The 17,111-nt window shown below is 37.2% G+C and overlaps 1 protein-coding gene across 5 annotated transcripts in view; it reads right to left on the reverse strand.

The window, feature by feature from the left end:
- LOC120533188 (SPHK1 interactor, AKAP domain containing) overlaps window positions 1-17,111 on the reverse strand; it is a 483,572-nt gene that overhangs the window by 145,921 nt on the left and 320,540 nt on the right. For all 5 annotated transcript variants that reach the window (XM_039759957.1, XM_039759966.1, XM_039759940.1 and 2 more), the window contains one exon: window positions 8,573-8,686. In XM_039759957.1, the coding sequence (XP_039615891.1) occupies window positions 8,573-8,686 (114 nt within the window). The remainder of the gene's footprint in view (window positions 1-8,572; window positions 8,687-17,111) is intronic.

Raw genomic sequence — 17,111 nt, forward strand, 5'->3', positions numbered from 1 at the left:
AAGAAGATGATCTGCTGTGGCGACCCCTAATGGGAGTAGCCAAAAGAAGAAGAAAAAGAAGTTAACATAAAATCAAGCAAAACAGAAATAAAAATAGCATTTGTATTCCAGTTGGGGGATCCTGACTGAAACACAACATGGAGATGCAGAACTATCAAATAAACCTCTAATTCATGAAAACACCATGCACAGAGTTTGGTTTAAGTATTAAATCTTAAAACTAGGCCATCTAAAATCAACACTGCCATCTTAAATTATAGCTGTGTAGTGATTATGATGTGCAATCATGTGGCAGCAATGGACATTATTTTGACAAATAATATGAGCAATTGCCACACATAAGCATCACAAAACATCATGATGAAAACTATCCAAGATGGCTGCAGGATCATGATACCCCAATAACTTTTAAAATAATTAACAGTGAGAAAAACATATTGTATTGACCAACAGGATGACAGCAATAAGACACACATGCCAACTTAGATAAACCAAAATGGAGCATTGTTACTTCAAACAAACAAGATAATAACTCAAAGTACTAGCTAAATCTTCCTGTTGTTTAGGCCACAGGAAATGCCTGCCAAACAAACTAATTCACCGTAACAATTATCATGACCATGAGTCTCTCATAAGGCTGTTACTTCCCCACCCTGGCTCCCACTTACCTTCCACTTCACTCTGACTCCACCTACCTTCCTATGTCTTCCTGAAGGTTCTCTGAAGAGCACTCACTTCGCTTTCATGTCTCACCACTATTAATCTCGTCCCTTGACCTGCCCTCCCCTCTTAGCAGCCAATTGGTCGCTACAATAAGGAACACATACCAAAAGAGGAAAAAAATCTATATGAAGGTACAAAGCTTATAACACAGCCTAAAAAATATGGTCATCTGAGAGATGGTCTCTGTATCCTAGTGTTGGATCACTGCAGAAAAAAAATTAACAATCTCTGTGTTAGTTTTAGGGAGAAGACACTACACCTGACAAGTATTTTTGACTTTTTAGATTCATTTTTTTTTTACTTCCATTCCAGGTTGCCCACCTGCTTAGTTGCTCAGTTTTGTTTTTGAATATGCATGTGTTTGGCCCCTTTTTGATGATTTCCATCTCCTTATTAATTTTAAAAACACTACTATAAATTTGCTAGCACAGTTTTCATAAGAACTGGTTGAAATTTCACTTTAGCTTCTTGCTTTTTTAGGAATGATCAGAGCCTGTATTTTCTTCATTTTTCTTTGCCTTTTTCAGTCACCACAGCATAATTCAGCTGATTTCCTCTGATGTCAAATCTAGACACAAGCCATTGCTTCTCTTTCAGGTTAGCACTAAACTTTAAGTGAGTATGGAAGCCATGAGCTCATGTGTGGGGAAATGGGTTACATGTGGAATTACGTAAATGACAATCAGGTAACATGGAGTTTGGAAGTAGAACAACATGGAGACAAAGATCAGTATATTGACCGAACAAAAACAGGGACCAAGACTTTTTCAAAAGAAGGAAACATATTTCCTGGGGAAGAAATAATAATGAGATGATCATTAAAAAAAGTTTCAACATGTATTGAAAGTGATTGATAGGGGAGAAAGGTGGAACCCAACAGTGAGTCAGTTACTGAGTAATGATACCACAATCAAGCTCAAATCAGTGTAGTCTAACTGCTGAGTATTTGCCATCTACAGTGAACAGCAGCGGGAGTCATTTACTATAAACAAAGCATAACAATACATTCCTTTTACAGATGTCAGACATGTCTAACATACACATCATATAACCAGTTAGTGGTTTGAGCAATAAAATGAAATCATTTTCAAACATCTGCCCTGAATAAAAAAATTCAAATTTATTAAAATAAAAAAATCATTGTATTCAGTGTCAGTACAGTAAGCTTTGTCTCAACTATTCTATTTCAGTAATTATTTACTGCTCTGATACTGATCTTTCTGATCATAAAATAGGTCATTGCAATAGCAATTGATGAGAAGAAGTCATAATTAATTGCAGAATTATGGTATTTGAGGGTTCCTCTAGAGTGCCTTTTTCTCTTGTACAATTTGGCTCAACAACTAATCAGCACATCATCATCTCATAACAGGCTTAAGTTTCAAGTTTGGTATTTTTCCGTCCAGCCATTTTAGCTCTAGACCATCCTCAAGAAACTATGACACACAGAAAGACACACACACATCATCAAGTTTTCGTTATCAGGGGATCTAAAACGTCAAGGTCCATCGAAAACTGGAGATTTAAATTTTTGACAAATCCAAAACTTTCGCTCCTCCCTACACAGAAGATAGGTTATGGTGGGGTAAAGGACAAAGCAAAAAACAAAACAAAAAACCGCTAAGAGAACAATAGCCATACAATTATCTTTCTTATCTTTAGGCAGTCACTGTAGGCATTGTCCCATTACATTTTTCTCCCCATAGGAACAGAATTGGTTCAATATGTCTTGTAGCAGTACTTTAGCAGTACAAAAATATTTCAAACAAATTAAACACCTATATGGTTTAGAAAACGAGAAAATACATAAATATACCATATATATCTTCAGACACATATAAAATCCAAATACTGGGTCAGAGGATGTGCTAGGCAGAGAAACAAATAGTCCATTACACACTTATACAGTCAAACACTCTCTCACACTAGGGTCAGCTTAGAATTGTCAGTTGACCTTTTATGTATTTCTTTGGAAATGTGAGAGGAAAATTTGGAATATGTACAGGAAAATCATGAGGAGAACATACTAAATCAGTACAGATAACCACAGGGTGCATGATTTCAACCCTAGATGCTAGATTCATGAATACAGGGTATTGCAACAGTGGAAAGAGGTGGCTTAAATATTGTTACAATGATGTAAGCTCAGATGGGTCTTAGGTGAAGGCCCAGTTGTCAACACTCTGGAAATGAAGGTCAGGCCAGGAGTGAGGATGTACACAAGGCATGAAGCTGGCTCCCTGCAGCCCTCACAAGCAAAATATTAGCATAAAACATGGGTGGATGAATGCTCCCATTTAACTCTTTCTTCTGATGAGAACATAAGCTAGAACAAACACTTTTGGTCATTTCAATATTCCTCCATCTCACATTAAAATGGGATTTGATTTTTCATACAGTATAATCAACTTATAAGCACATGGCAATATAGACATTAAAATCAATTCTGAACTACAAATGTAAATCATTCATTCAATTTAAAACTCACCTTACTAACTGGTGGGGATCAGAACATGCATCAACGGCAGCCATGTTTTATAGCTATAGAATATAATTAACAAGCTTACCGTTTGTATTTTCTGAATAATAATATCTGGAACTGCACTTGCTGCATCATAATGTGAGTTTTTACTATTCCTACATCCTGTATCCAAGCTTTTCTAATTATAGGTTCTACAGGGATGAGATAATTAGATATTAAAATGAAGCTGCTTAACCATTAGCTTGTCATCATTAAATTGCTCTGACAATTGTCATCTGCTACATCTTTACAAGACACAAACTTTGATCCCCTTTCACTATGGCAGAAATATGGGACTATTTAATCAGTCAGTGCCAGAATCCTTGACTTGTTCAGTGATGCTAAGTTACAGCGGATAGATAAAATCAGTTAAACTGTCATGTTTAGTGGTTGTGGCATTTAGCCATGTGTAGACGAGACTGCCATTCTGGAGAAATGTATTTTAAGTGTTGCGTAATGACTGTAGTTAGAAAATATTCAGTTTCATCTGTCCATAAAACCTACTCAGTAGAATTCAGGGTTCAATGGCAATTCTAATAGCATCAGGGGCAGGACAGCAACAATCCTGAGGTGGGCATCAGTCCATCACAGGACACACTCAGACACAGACACCTAAACTTTGCTCACCAGTTAACCTGACAGACATGTGCTTGAAATGTGGCAGGAAAACCAGTTTAACTGTATAATACTCAGTAGGACAAAGGAAGAATGTGCAAAGTACAGACTGACATTCACAACGCCAAGGAATCTGGAGCTTTGAGGACCCAGCACAAACCATTGTGCCAATAAAATAGACAGAGCAGCACTCAATGTTTCTATTTGTGTTTGTAAGGGTTTCTTTCTGGGTATACATTTTCCTGCCCTAACCTGTATTTCAGTGATCAGCCAACACTCTGGAGTGTGGTGTGCTTTTCATTTACCTTACTTGTAGTTTTCCAGGTCAATTACAGTACCACAGCTATTCACATAGACCATTTCATAGGCATCATGCAGTGATCATAAGTTATAAGTGCATTAGTTAAGGTGTCAAAGTTCCCCTTGTGTCATCCAAACTTAAAAATGGTCCTGCTTCTATGAACCGACTTCTCCACAGGCCTGCACTCTGTCCATGTTTCCCAGCTACCACCTGTATCATGTAAGCCAGAAGCGATCCCTTGTGGCACCCTTTGTTATAAAAAGAGAATATAGCTTGACCTTTACTATTATCCAAATAATGTTAATATCTGAAAGTTACTAAGGCACTATAATTACCTATTACACTCCCAGGTACAACAATTCATGCATCTACTGGACGAAAACAATTTTCTGGCATTTACTTCTGCCATGTCTCCTCCTAATTTCCTTTTCTTTAATCAAACACATCCACCTTCTGCAGTCTTCTCACTCCAGAAATTAGTCTACAAGTTTTTCTTTGGTGCCATTTATAATATGGAGTCAAAAACTAGATGCAATATTCCAGTTGTAGTCTCAGACGTACACATATAGTTTAAGCATTAGTTTTCTTCACTTGATGTCCACACTTTAAGTTCTTTAACCCACAATCCTATGAGCCTTTTTAGTCTCTTTTATACACAGTGAACAGTGTAGACAGTGAGAAATGTACGAGGACTTTTTTTTTATCAAGTATACTTTTTCCGCTTCATATGCCATACCATTGTCATGGTCACAGCCCAATTTAATGTCACTGGAGCCTGTTCCAGGGACACTGGACACTAGGCAGCTCATAATTTTAGACAGTACACCAGTGCATTGCAGAGACCATTTACACAGACATCCACCATCAAATGCAGGTCAAACTGCATAACTTTGGTGATATGGGAGGACAAGCCATACAGTCAAGGGTGACCATGTCATCCACCCCTCAGATGAATTTGTAAATATATATATATATACTGATCTAGCAGCCCCTAGAATATCTGGCCTAATTTTCCACCATCCATGTATAAAGATAACTTCTTCATTAGAATAAAATCATTTATATAAAGTAAAAAGTAAATGTCCAGGACTGATTAATGCAGATCTCAATACTTGAAACCTTGGACCCAGTAGCTAAAAGATCCACCTCCCACTGTTTTATTTATTCTTGGAATCATCAGTAGATTAGCATCTTGAGAATGCAATGCACACTACAATTTGTATGTAATGATAAGTTCAGATAACTAAGCAGGACCTAAGCAACTTAACAGTCATATGTAAGTAGAAAGATTTTCTGCCTCAAATGTTGCTGGTATTCATGGTATGAATGAAATAACAAGTGTTATGTGGTTGTACTTCCTAGTTCTAATGCTGTTATTCTACTGCTTCTACTTCTGGATGTGGGAAGGTACCAGAGATTCTGAAATTCTTGGAATCCTAAGAAGAAAATATACAGGTGTTTTTTCTGGACTACCTCAGAACAAATTCATATAATACTGCAAAATGCCCTGAAGGGGGTGTTTGACCAGTTGGCTTACATCTCCAGAGCAATGACTGTGTCTGATTTAATCTCCAACTTCCTATTATAACTGACCAGGCTCCTTCAGAAAGGTTGACGGCTGAAGTTTGTGCTGTTAATTGATTGGCCTTATTTTCATATTGAGGATATCCTGTTACCCATCATACAGTCTTTCAAAGGGAGATCTGCATGTATTTTTTCTGCACCAGATAAAGGTAATTACCACTCCATAGTATAATCCTTCAATAACAATCCATAGCCAGCCATGTCCTTACTTATTTGTGCTGCAGCACGAATGGGGAATTCTGGAATACTAACTATAGGTCAGTCTAAGTGTAGGTTGGCAACATCTACAGAAGGATATACAAACTTCACACAAAATGCTTCAAGACAGACAGGAAATCTGGACCCTAATCACCTGCCAAAAAATGGAGACTGGAGCTATAGCATACAGTATGAGCCAGTGTTCCACTTCTGGTTCATGCCTGACAGAATCATTAAATACTGAAGGATTGTTGAATACATTTTACAAGGTACATTTTACTAACTACTGCATTGAATGGTTTAGCTGAGAAATGCATCCTGTGGAATCAGTTATACTGTATGTATTACATATTTGCTTGCTCTACTGAAGGCAAGTGCAAAACAGAATCTGTCATATTTATAATATACAGCAAATGAATTAAAATTTAGACCTAGTTTGCTATCTGTTCAACACTATATACAGGTTATATACTCCATGCATACACATATATACAATATGTACTATATATACAGTAAATATACATATACAGTTAGGTCCATAAATATTTGGAGAGACAACTTTTTTCTAATTTTGGTTCTGTACATTACCACAATGAATTTTAAATGAAACAACACAGATGCAGTTGAAGTGCAGACTTTCAGCTTTAATTCAGTGGGTTGAACAAAACGATTGCATAAAAATGTGAGGCAACTAAAGCATTTTTAACACAATCCCTTCATTTCAGGGGCTCAAAAGTAATTGGACAACTGACTCAAAGGCTATTTCATGGGCAGGTGTGGGCAAGTCCGTCGTTATGTCATTATCAATTAAGCAGATAAAAGGCCTGGAGTTGATTTGAGGTGTGGTGCTTGCATGTGGAAGATTTTGCTGTGAACAGACAACATGCGGTCAAAGGAGCCCTCCATGCAGGTCAAAGAAGCCATCCTTAAGCTGTGAAAACAGAAAAAACCCATCCGAGAAATTGCTACAATATCACGAGTGGCAAAATATACAGTTTGGTACATCCTGAGAAAGAAAGCAAGCACTGGTGAACTCAGCAACGCAAAAAGACCTGGACATCCACGAAGACAACAGTGGTGGATGATCACAGAATCATTTCCATGGTGAAGAGAAACCCCTTCACAATAGCCAACCAAGTGAACAACACTCTCCAGGGGGTAGGCGTATCGATATCTAAGTCTACCATAAAGAGAAGACTGCATGAAAGTAAATACACAGGGTGCACTGCAAGGTGCAAGCCACTCATAAGCCTCAAGAATAGAAAGGCTAGATTGGACTTTGCTAAAGAACATCTAAAAAGCCAGCACAGTTCTGGAAAAACATTCTTTGGACAGATGAAACCAAGATCAACCTCTACCAGAATGATGGCAAGAAAAAAGTATGGAGAAGGTGTGGAACAGCTCATTATCCAAAGCATACTACATCACCTGTAAAACACGGTGGAGGCAGTGTGATGGCTTGAGTGTGCATGGCTGCCAGTGGCACTGGGACACTAGTGTTTACTGATGATGTGACACAGGACAGAAGCAGCCAAATGAATTCTGAGGTGTTCAGAGACATACTGTCTGCTCAAATCCAGCTAAATGCAGTCAAATTGATTGGGCGGCGTTTCATGATACAGATGGACAATGACCCAAAACATACAGCCAAAGCAACCCAGGAGTTTATTAAACCAAAGAAGTGGAAAATTCTTGAATGGCCAAGTCAGTCACCTGATCTTAACCCAATTGAGCATGCATTTAAATTGTTGAAGACTAAATTTCGAACAGAAAGGCCCACAAACAAACAGCAACTGAAAGACGCTGCAGTAAAGGCCTGGCAGAGCATTAAAAAGGAGGAAACCCAGCATCTGGTGATGTCCATGAGTTCAAGACTTCAGGCTGTCATTGCCAGCAAAGGGTTTTCAACCAAGTATTAGAAATGAACATTTTATTTCCAGTTATTTAATTTGTCCAAATACTTCTGAGCCCCTGAAATGAAGGGATTGTATTAAAAAAATGCTTTAGTTGCCTCACATTTTTATGCAATCTTTTTGTTCAACCCACTGAATTAAAGCTGAAAGTATGTATTTCAACTGCATCTGAGTTGTTTCATTTAAAATTCATTGTGGTAATGTACAGAACCAAAATTAGAAAAAAGTTGTCTCTGTCGAAATATTTATGGACCTAACTGTATGTGCACATATCACCCACTGTTTGTTCTGGGGTGGGTGCAGCAATGCACTATTAGCGTATGCTCCCAACCACACAACATGTAATTCTTATTTTATCTCAACTTAACTACATTATGTAAATTTAATGCTTGTTAGTCTCAAATCTATTTTGCAATATTTCCATTATCTGTATTGCCCTATATCTGGAAACTTTGTTAATATTATGAAACACTCACATACCGTGTATTTTAATATGATGTAATACAAGTATTTCAACCAAGAGACAAATAAAAAACTGAAGGCTTAATGAAAATGGAGTTGTACAGTGCTGAAAAGCAGAAATCTACCGTATGATGTACTCTACTGATTCAGAAACAGAGCAAACCTCAGATTGTTAAATTGCACAATATAATAAAAGAACAGAGCAATAACAAACGCATAACAGAAACAAAAGAAAAGGAAAGAGTCAATCCCTACCGCAGTACAGCTGCTGCAATCAGTTTTGTCTTCAGTGAATCCAATCCTGCAAAGATCTTTCTCATTCCGTAGCCAGTACTCTGTAGACTCCAGCAGACTTTTGCTGCAGAGGACCTGTAATATAAAAAGCAAGAAATGATAGTTCACTTGCAATGTTCCTTAAACTTTATTTTAATTTCTTAATCTACGTTTTACCAGCAAGTCATGTCTAAATGAACTCTAAGTGAATGTGACTGATTTAGTAGAACTACTTAACTGAGGGATTAGAGTATGAGACATGCAACCTAGATTTGCGGATGAGAGATTCATTACTATTACCTTTTTGTTGTAGTTTATTTGCCCTTATTCAGAAACTTTTTAAATAACCAAATGTGTGCCAAGGTTATTTCCCATTTCAATTTCTATAGTAATCAATATGAATGTGGTCACAATATGCAACCAAATCCTATGCAAGCTCCTGATTTTCTCGCAGCATTGCTCTAATTTCTTAATACTTTGCAACTTCACAGCAGAATGAAACATCAACCTACATTATCCTAAAATAAGCAGAGACTGGAAATCTTTCACAGAATCTCAAGAGCATCTTTACAGCTGCACCAAAAATTTAAAAATACAAAACACTAAAGCAAGTATTTGATCAAGTGCACCTTTTTTTATTCCTTTTAGATTAGTGCCAAATGTGCATGCTATAAACATCAGTCTCAGCGCTGCTGAAGCACATGAATTTTCACTGTACATTCCATTTACACCAAATTGTAAACCTTTAGCATTTTGACTTTGAGAGGCTTTATATTAAATTCTCACTGAGAAGGGCATTTGACAAAATATTGTGGCCATGGTTTTATGGTAGGTGACTTTTAAGTCAATAGAGCGAGAATTTTATTGCCTTTGAACAAATGTAATTCCTAATCCCATTATCAATCCCATTTCAAATTTAATGGTAGTGGTTTTACACAGTACAAGTACTTGGGGGTCCACATTACTGACAGGTTGGACTGGTCCCGGAACACAGCGGAACTATATAAGAAAGGGCAGAGCAGGCTCTTCTTCCTTATTCAACTGCGTTCCTTTAATGTGGGATGTGACATTCTTCTCATCTTCTACAACTCTGTGATGTTCAGTACGATTTTCTACGCTGAGGTGTGCTGGGCTGGTAACATCACTGAAAGAGATGCCTACCGAATTAACAAGCTAATTAAAAGGGCAAGCTCAGTTATAGGATGTAGTCTGGACCCCCTGGAAGTAGTAGCAAAGAAGAGAATTAAAACAAAACTGTTTGAACCATGCTGCACATCCTCTCTCTGACACACTAGAACTGAGAGCTTTCAGCCAACATATTATTTGATAGAAGTGTGACACGAAATGCTACTGCAACTCTTTTATACCAACAGCAATATGTCTGCATAATACCTCACTGTGACTGATACTGTCAAGAAAGAACTTTTGTTTCTTTTAAATTTTCTTAATTTATAGTCATTCTGGTGTGTGTCCAGACAGAAATGTGTGTATGTATGTATTTATTTATTTACTTATTTATCTTCCTATTTATGTATTTATTTGTTGAAAGAACTTCTGTAAAAATCCGAATTTCCCCCTGGGGACAAATTTCTCTTTCTTTCTTTCTTTCTTTCTTTCTTTCTTTCTTTCTTTCTTTCTTTCTTTCTTTCTTTCTTTCTATCTAAATCTGACAAAGATATTTTTCTTTTTTATTTAAACATGAATTTAATTACATCTTCTAGACCCATTATGTAGTGTAGGCAATACTGTACTTTTTTATTGCTGTGTCTTTGGTCATCACTACACCAGAGTTCTTCTTCACAGAGCAGTGGCCTTAACGTTCAGTTTGTCTATCAGATAAAGATGAAAGTGGAAGAAGCAAATATCAATCTGCTCCCTAAGACAAAGCTGGTAGCATTGTGAGGATGATGTGTTTTGATTTCTCCAATGCTTTCTCTACCATTTAGCCAGTTCTCTTATGGGGTAAGCTCAGAGATATGCAGGTGGATAACCCTTTGATGTGGATAATGGACTATCTGTCCAAAACACCACATTTTGTGAGGATCAAGGACCCTCAGTACCCTCAGTCTTAAATAATTTTGTTCTAATGAAGGAGCTTAAAAAAAGATATAGGCAGGCTTTGTTAGATGTTACAATGACCCCACTAAGCTGTATAACATCAGATTTACAACATGTTGCACCTTTTTGGAAAGCGAATGTTGTTTTTATTTCATCAGAATCAATAACATTTTTAAAAAGTTGACAGTTATGGCATAAGGCTTATATAAGCGTAGTGAGAAGACAGATGATTCAGAGGTACCTAGCATGTCAAGAGTAAAAATTCTGAAATATTTGGAATTGCTAAATTAGGACAATAGTGATGCTTGAGTTAGTTTTTTCGACATAGAGGAGGACCTGACGAAAGATTCAGACTGAAATGTTCAGAATCAAAACAGTACAAAAAATGTAATGATTATACAATCGGCACCTGAATGAGAAGCTCACAAGTCATCTGTGGCTGATGTAAAGCTTGTGCACAAAGACGCTCAAAGATCAGATTGTGCTCCAAAGAAGGGTTTCCCAGCTATGACTGGGGCAATATGAATGTCAAATGTATAAAGAAAAGTGATGTCACAGACCAACGTGTGAGTGTACTGGTATTAATAAAGACGAAAGAGCTCTCCTTAATATCAAAATTAATGAGATGGATGATGTACAAATGAAACAAGAGGCTGAGGGAAATTTCAGAGTACAATGAGGATCTGAGGGTGAAGTTAGTGAGATTTGCACCACAATAGAGAAGAGTAAGAGTGAAGTCCAAGAAATGGATGATGAAAGGGAGTGAGTGAAAGAAAAGATTGAGAATTAAAATATCAATAACAGACAGGTAGCAGGGTTTAGTGGTGGCTAGGACAATAATTTTTAAGCCATAAGGCTCCAGGGTCAGTTTCTGTCTGTAACTCACTATATAACCCTGTGCAGCAACTGTCCATTGCAGTAATAATAATAATAATAATAATAATAATAATAATAATAATAATAATAATAATAATAATCACAACTAACTAAGCTTAGGAATGTCAAGTGTTCATTAGGGTGTCCCCCCAACTGTCCATGACCTGTGTCACATAGTGGAACCTCCTGCTGATCATCGTCACAATGTAGTTTTGAAAGTAATTCAGACTTAAGCCACTTTTCAAAGAATGGCTACACTGGCAAAGAAAAAGACAAGTCTGCGATAAAGAGCTATATGTTCTCCAGAAGACAGCTTTACAAGATTGCCATAGCACAGCTGGAGCTTCGACAGAGAAATAAGACATAATTTTCTCCTCAAGTTGATGAAAGAACACTCTAGCAACCTGCTGCTGCCATAAGAACAATCTGACACTCTGGGACGATGCTCAGTATGGTGTCAAAAGCTGAAAACTTAAAGAAAAAAAAATTGACAGAGACTTCAAATAACTTGGTGAGAGTTTATTTCATGGCGTATTTTGTTTTGGTGATGGGCCATTTAATTGTGTTAATACAAGGCCCTAAGTCTGTCAGTCTGATTTAAAGTAGGTAAGCTTTCCATTTGGCGATACTTTTAATTCTTTTTGTGGCATTACAGTCAAGGTATAAGTTTCAATATTTACAAATTATATTTACTTAATGCTTGATCTTTCATAGTGAATAGCTTACAAAACAATCAATCTTCCATCCAGCCCTTTTCTAGCCTGTATATTTATAAGGTGCCAGCTCCAATTCAGACAGCATTTAACAAAAGCCGGAAAGAAGTTGAGGACGGGGCATTAACCAGCCATTCCTTCTTTATTTAATCTAGCAAATTCTGGAAAGAACATGCAAACTCCACGCAGGGAGGACCTGGGAGACAAAGTCAGAGAGGCAAGATTGCGTTAGTTTGGATATGTGCAGAAGAGAGATGCTGAGTATATTGGGAGAAGGATGCTAAGGATAGAGCTGCCAGGGAAGAGGAAAAGAGGAAGGCCTAAGTGAAGGTTTATGGATGTGGTGAGAGAGGACATACAGGTGATGGGTGTGACGGAACAAGATACAGAGGACAGAAAGATATGGAAGAAGATGATCTGCTGTGGCAACCTGTAACGGATGCAACCGAAAAGGAAGAAGAAAATGATTCATTTACATAACTTAGTTACTTGCCATTGATATTGGCACATGTTCAAGTAACCACCTCTTGACTTAATACCAGCAAATATGTGGATCCTTCTCTTACTCCAGATATCTGGGTATGCACCTAAAATTATAAATCCGATCCATCACAATGTCAGACTGGCTACTGACCAGGGATGGCAAATGCAGGTAACATTCCTTCAAGATCAAGAATTATGACCTGTTTACCAAAGTTCTGCAAAGGAATCTGGGCATTCACTAGCTTAACCTCACAGTATTCCAAACATTAAATATTATTAAAACTTATGGAATTAGCTTGCTACTAAGGGAAAGAACACACCCTGGTGAAAAGTAAAAGCTCCAGCTGACACATGTTGCATTGGCCATCACAAACCTTCTTAGGCTTCTGTGCAACTGATTGCTTTGGAAGGGGCTATATAATATATACTGTAGATCTGCAAATTTGTATAGGCTAACTATACATCTCTATCTATAATAGATATTGCAACAGTATAATCTTTGGGAGAAGCAAGGGTAAAAGATGATAAAGGAGACACAGGTGACATCATAATTTTCTTCTCAGGGTATTTTAAAGATCTTTACCCCCAGCACTCCTAAACAAGCTAATTCCACCTTTCTTAATTTGCATCTATGCCTCTGCTTAAGATCTGTCTAGCTATTAGAAATCCATATGCATGCAATAGAAGGCAGGTGAGCTAGTGACTTGATCAGACTCACTCAATGAGCTGGCAGAGATGATTTAAAGCTATAACCCGATGATTTTAAGTGCGCAGCCATCAGTCCCCAAACTAGACATGCTGCCAGCATTAGCAGTAGTGCAGGCTTTCTCTGGAGGGACAAGAAATATTTGGCTACTGATAGAGAACATTGATAAATTAAACACCGTGGCCTGAAAAAAGGAGAATTTACATAAAGGTCAGAGTAGTGAATGAAATCCTTTCACAGCATATTAATTCTTATTTTCATGGGCTGCATAAAAATGCATGTGGTAATCATTCCTTGTACACAAGAAAGGATTTTATATTTTTCATCTTAAAACAGTTTTCCATATTCTCATCTGTTTTTCTATTATTTTTATGTCTTATTCTTCACTTCTGTAACATTTTATCTTTATTTTATGTACTGCCACATAAATCCCTTTATGACCTTACATATTATGAATGAACACTTGAAAAGCCCAGCATAGCAAGGAATGCTTGTAGGCAGAATTGTGTTAATATTTAAATAAACCTCTTTTATTATTGGACTTGTAAGATTTTGAATAGTCTATCTGGATTTGTTCAGTTATGCTACCACTGAGAACTGACACCATATGCAATGCACATGTTAGGGCAGGAGGGGGTAGGGCAAAACTTCAAGTTGCCAAAACTGGCAAGTCAATTTCACATTACATTAATTATGCCTTATTGTTTAAAATGCATTAAGATTTGCCGAGGGAGGGACAGGGGTAGTGCAATATTACTTTCCATTTATTTTGGCACAGTTCAGCAGGCATGGCAGATTTATTAGTGCTGTCACTTTTTCCTCTGGTAATAACCTGGGCTCTTTTACTGTAGAGATGCAGAAAAATATTCAAGTTGAAACGATTAACCTTGTGCACTTTATAAATGCTATTTGGTGTGTCATTTAGTAGATTTTGTTGGGGGCTACAGAATGATACAGTGTGACAATGTTCCACAAAGGCGCAATGACATTTTTTTAATAAATTAAGCCTGGGAAATCTTTAGTGTTAACTATCTGTTATACAAAGGAAGTGTTCAGTACATGCGTTTTGGTCTCTGCCATCACAGATGACTAGAAATAATTATGACTTCAACCATTCTATATCAGATACTCACACACACAGTGGGACAGGGTGTAGCGGGGTCTTACAGTGGGAAAAACAAACCCTGGCAGTGGTGATGCAACTCAACAAACCAGCATATGAAGAAGTGGTACTATATATTATATAAATATAGACCGCAATATTCTTTACACACTATTTGCACTTATTATGCTATGTAGTGATTCAACAGTAAAAATAAAATCAAGATATAAATTATCCAAACCTTGTGCTACTGAGCTCTTGGATTTATAATAGCAATTTTAGATCTTTATTATCGTTCGATGTCAACTGTTGTTCTGTTTCTTTTGGTCCACCTGTTTTCATGCATTTCTAATACATGAGAAGAAAGGGGACACTGCAGCCCCAAATGTACAGAGAGTGTACAGAGAGGTGGAAATTGTGGGCAGGTTTTGGGAAGAAATCATGTTGCTGTAGCCATCTAAGCACCAGATTTTGTGATTATTCACTACAAATGTTTAACGAGTTGTCCTCAGACATGTACAGTATTCTCATCCCTAGTCTTAAAGAATTTGCACAATCTTTTACCAAAACCATCCATCTATCCATTATCCAACCGCTATATCCTAACTACAGGGTCACGGGGTTTACCAAAACCAATTTACAATAATACGAATTTAAACTCTGAGCTGATTTTCCTGTAAATTTTTAAAGCTGTCTGACGTGAGATGTCAGCATCAGAGGCCATTAACTTTAGACTCTTGCTTACTGTGAGTGTCTGTCTCATATATTGTAGCTACTATGATGTCATGGGTCACAAAATATATGAATCACTTGCCTCGAAATCACACTGCAGTAAAATGATTTGGCAGTGTCCAGGGCTGTGCCCATGATGTCCAGAAACACAAAATGGTGAGGCCCATGAATAAACAAATACACAAAAGAGCAATGCTGAAATAACAAAAGCAAATGGCAGAAACAAAAATGATAATAACATTCAATATAATTAACAAGAGGGATCAGAAAAAGCTTTAATATGCCACTATGCCACTTGCATTGCTTTCCAGCACACTAAGTGTTGAGAAGCCTAACATAGACCACAGAGTTTCTGTCAGTAGGTGTGCACTTACCAAAGAGATGACTTCAGAGGCTAAGGTGGTAGAAATTTGCTAATGTATAGTAGTGCTGGGCGGTATACCGGTTCATACCAAAAAACGTTTTTTATTTTTGTTATGATATGGATTTTTCTTATACCGCAACACTGGTTTAAATAGCCTAAACAATGTTTGGAACGTGGCGCAGCGGGAAACTGTTTAAGGGGGGACCTTTTTCACTGCTGCACCGCTAAACAGGCATGCAACAGAGTACATGCGTTAGTGGAGGTATTGAGTGGAGAAAATGGACAGAGAACATTCTGAAACTGAAGCTGTAGCAGACGATAAAGCTGAACATGATGACACAGAAGAACTTTTGCCGAAAAAAGGAGCCATGTCAGTTGTCTGGAGATACTTTGGTTTTAAAAGGTCGGATGTGTACCATTATGTTCAAATATGTGAATACTGTTTCTGTACTACTGGATAATACTGCAAGCCAAGTTGTACTTGTTTTATTTTTTTTTTCAATACTGTGTAATTTACTACATTTTCTCAAACCCCGTCATAAATTATGTAGCACATTAAATGCTTCGTTTTAAGTGTTCCCCGAGCCATGTTAATCGCAACATGCTTCCTAAACTAACTTCCTTTTGCACTAAGAGGAGGCGCAGGCAGCGCTCGCCACACATGATACATTAACTTCATGATATTCCTGCTCCCTGAACATTTAGAATGCTGAGATAAATACCTGATATAATTTTCATGATGTGTTGCTAAAATGAGATGGACTGTGCTGGTTATATGTGCAATCTGACCATGCTGAACTGGTTCAACTCACTCACAGAAAAATGATCGAATTTAGAATGAAAAGTAAGTTGCATTATTTCTGTGAATTATCTGGGTTTTTCTAAAGCAAAAGTTAATATTTTATATAAAATAACTTATACTATTACCATATTATTAAAAACTATTTTACAACACGTATTTAAAGAAATATGTTAAATAATCCAAAAATGACAGCCTTATGAAGGACTTATACTTCTCGCAAATCTTGTAAAAATAGTGAAAATGCTAAAAGTAGAACAAGCACCAGGGGCCTCATGTATAAACGATGTGCACACACAGAAATGTTGCATACTCCTGTTTCCAAGCTCAAATCACAATGTATAAAACCTAAACTTTGTGTAAAGCCACACACACTTTTACCCCAGCTAAATGCTTGGTGTATGCAAGTTCTCCGCTTGGTTTTGCAAACTGGCGGCACCCACAGTCAAAGTATTGCTTTTGTTTTAGGGTGGTTTCCCTTTCTTTTTAGATCCACATCCCTGAAGCAGCTTTATCAAATACACTGAAAATAACCGCATATTGTTTATTAGTTGAAGACATCTGATTGTAATTAACATGTAACAATATAATGGTCTACAGAATGGCCAAACTATTTCAAATACCATAGCTGCTTTAGCGATGTTACTCTCATTGCACACTCTTCTACTTCTTTTAGCTGCTCCCGTTA

This window comes from Polypterus senegalus, chromosome 1 (assembly GCF_016835505.1).
Source record: "Polypterus senegalus isolate Bchr_013 chromosome 1, ASM1683550v1, whole genome shotgun sequence".
Lineage (NCBI taxonomy): Eukaryota > Metazoa > Chordata > Cladistia > Polypteriformes > Polypteridae > Polypterus > Polypterus senegalus.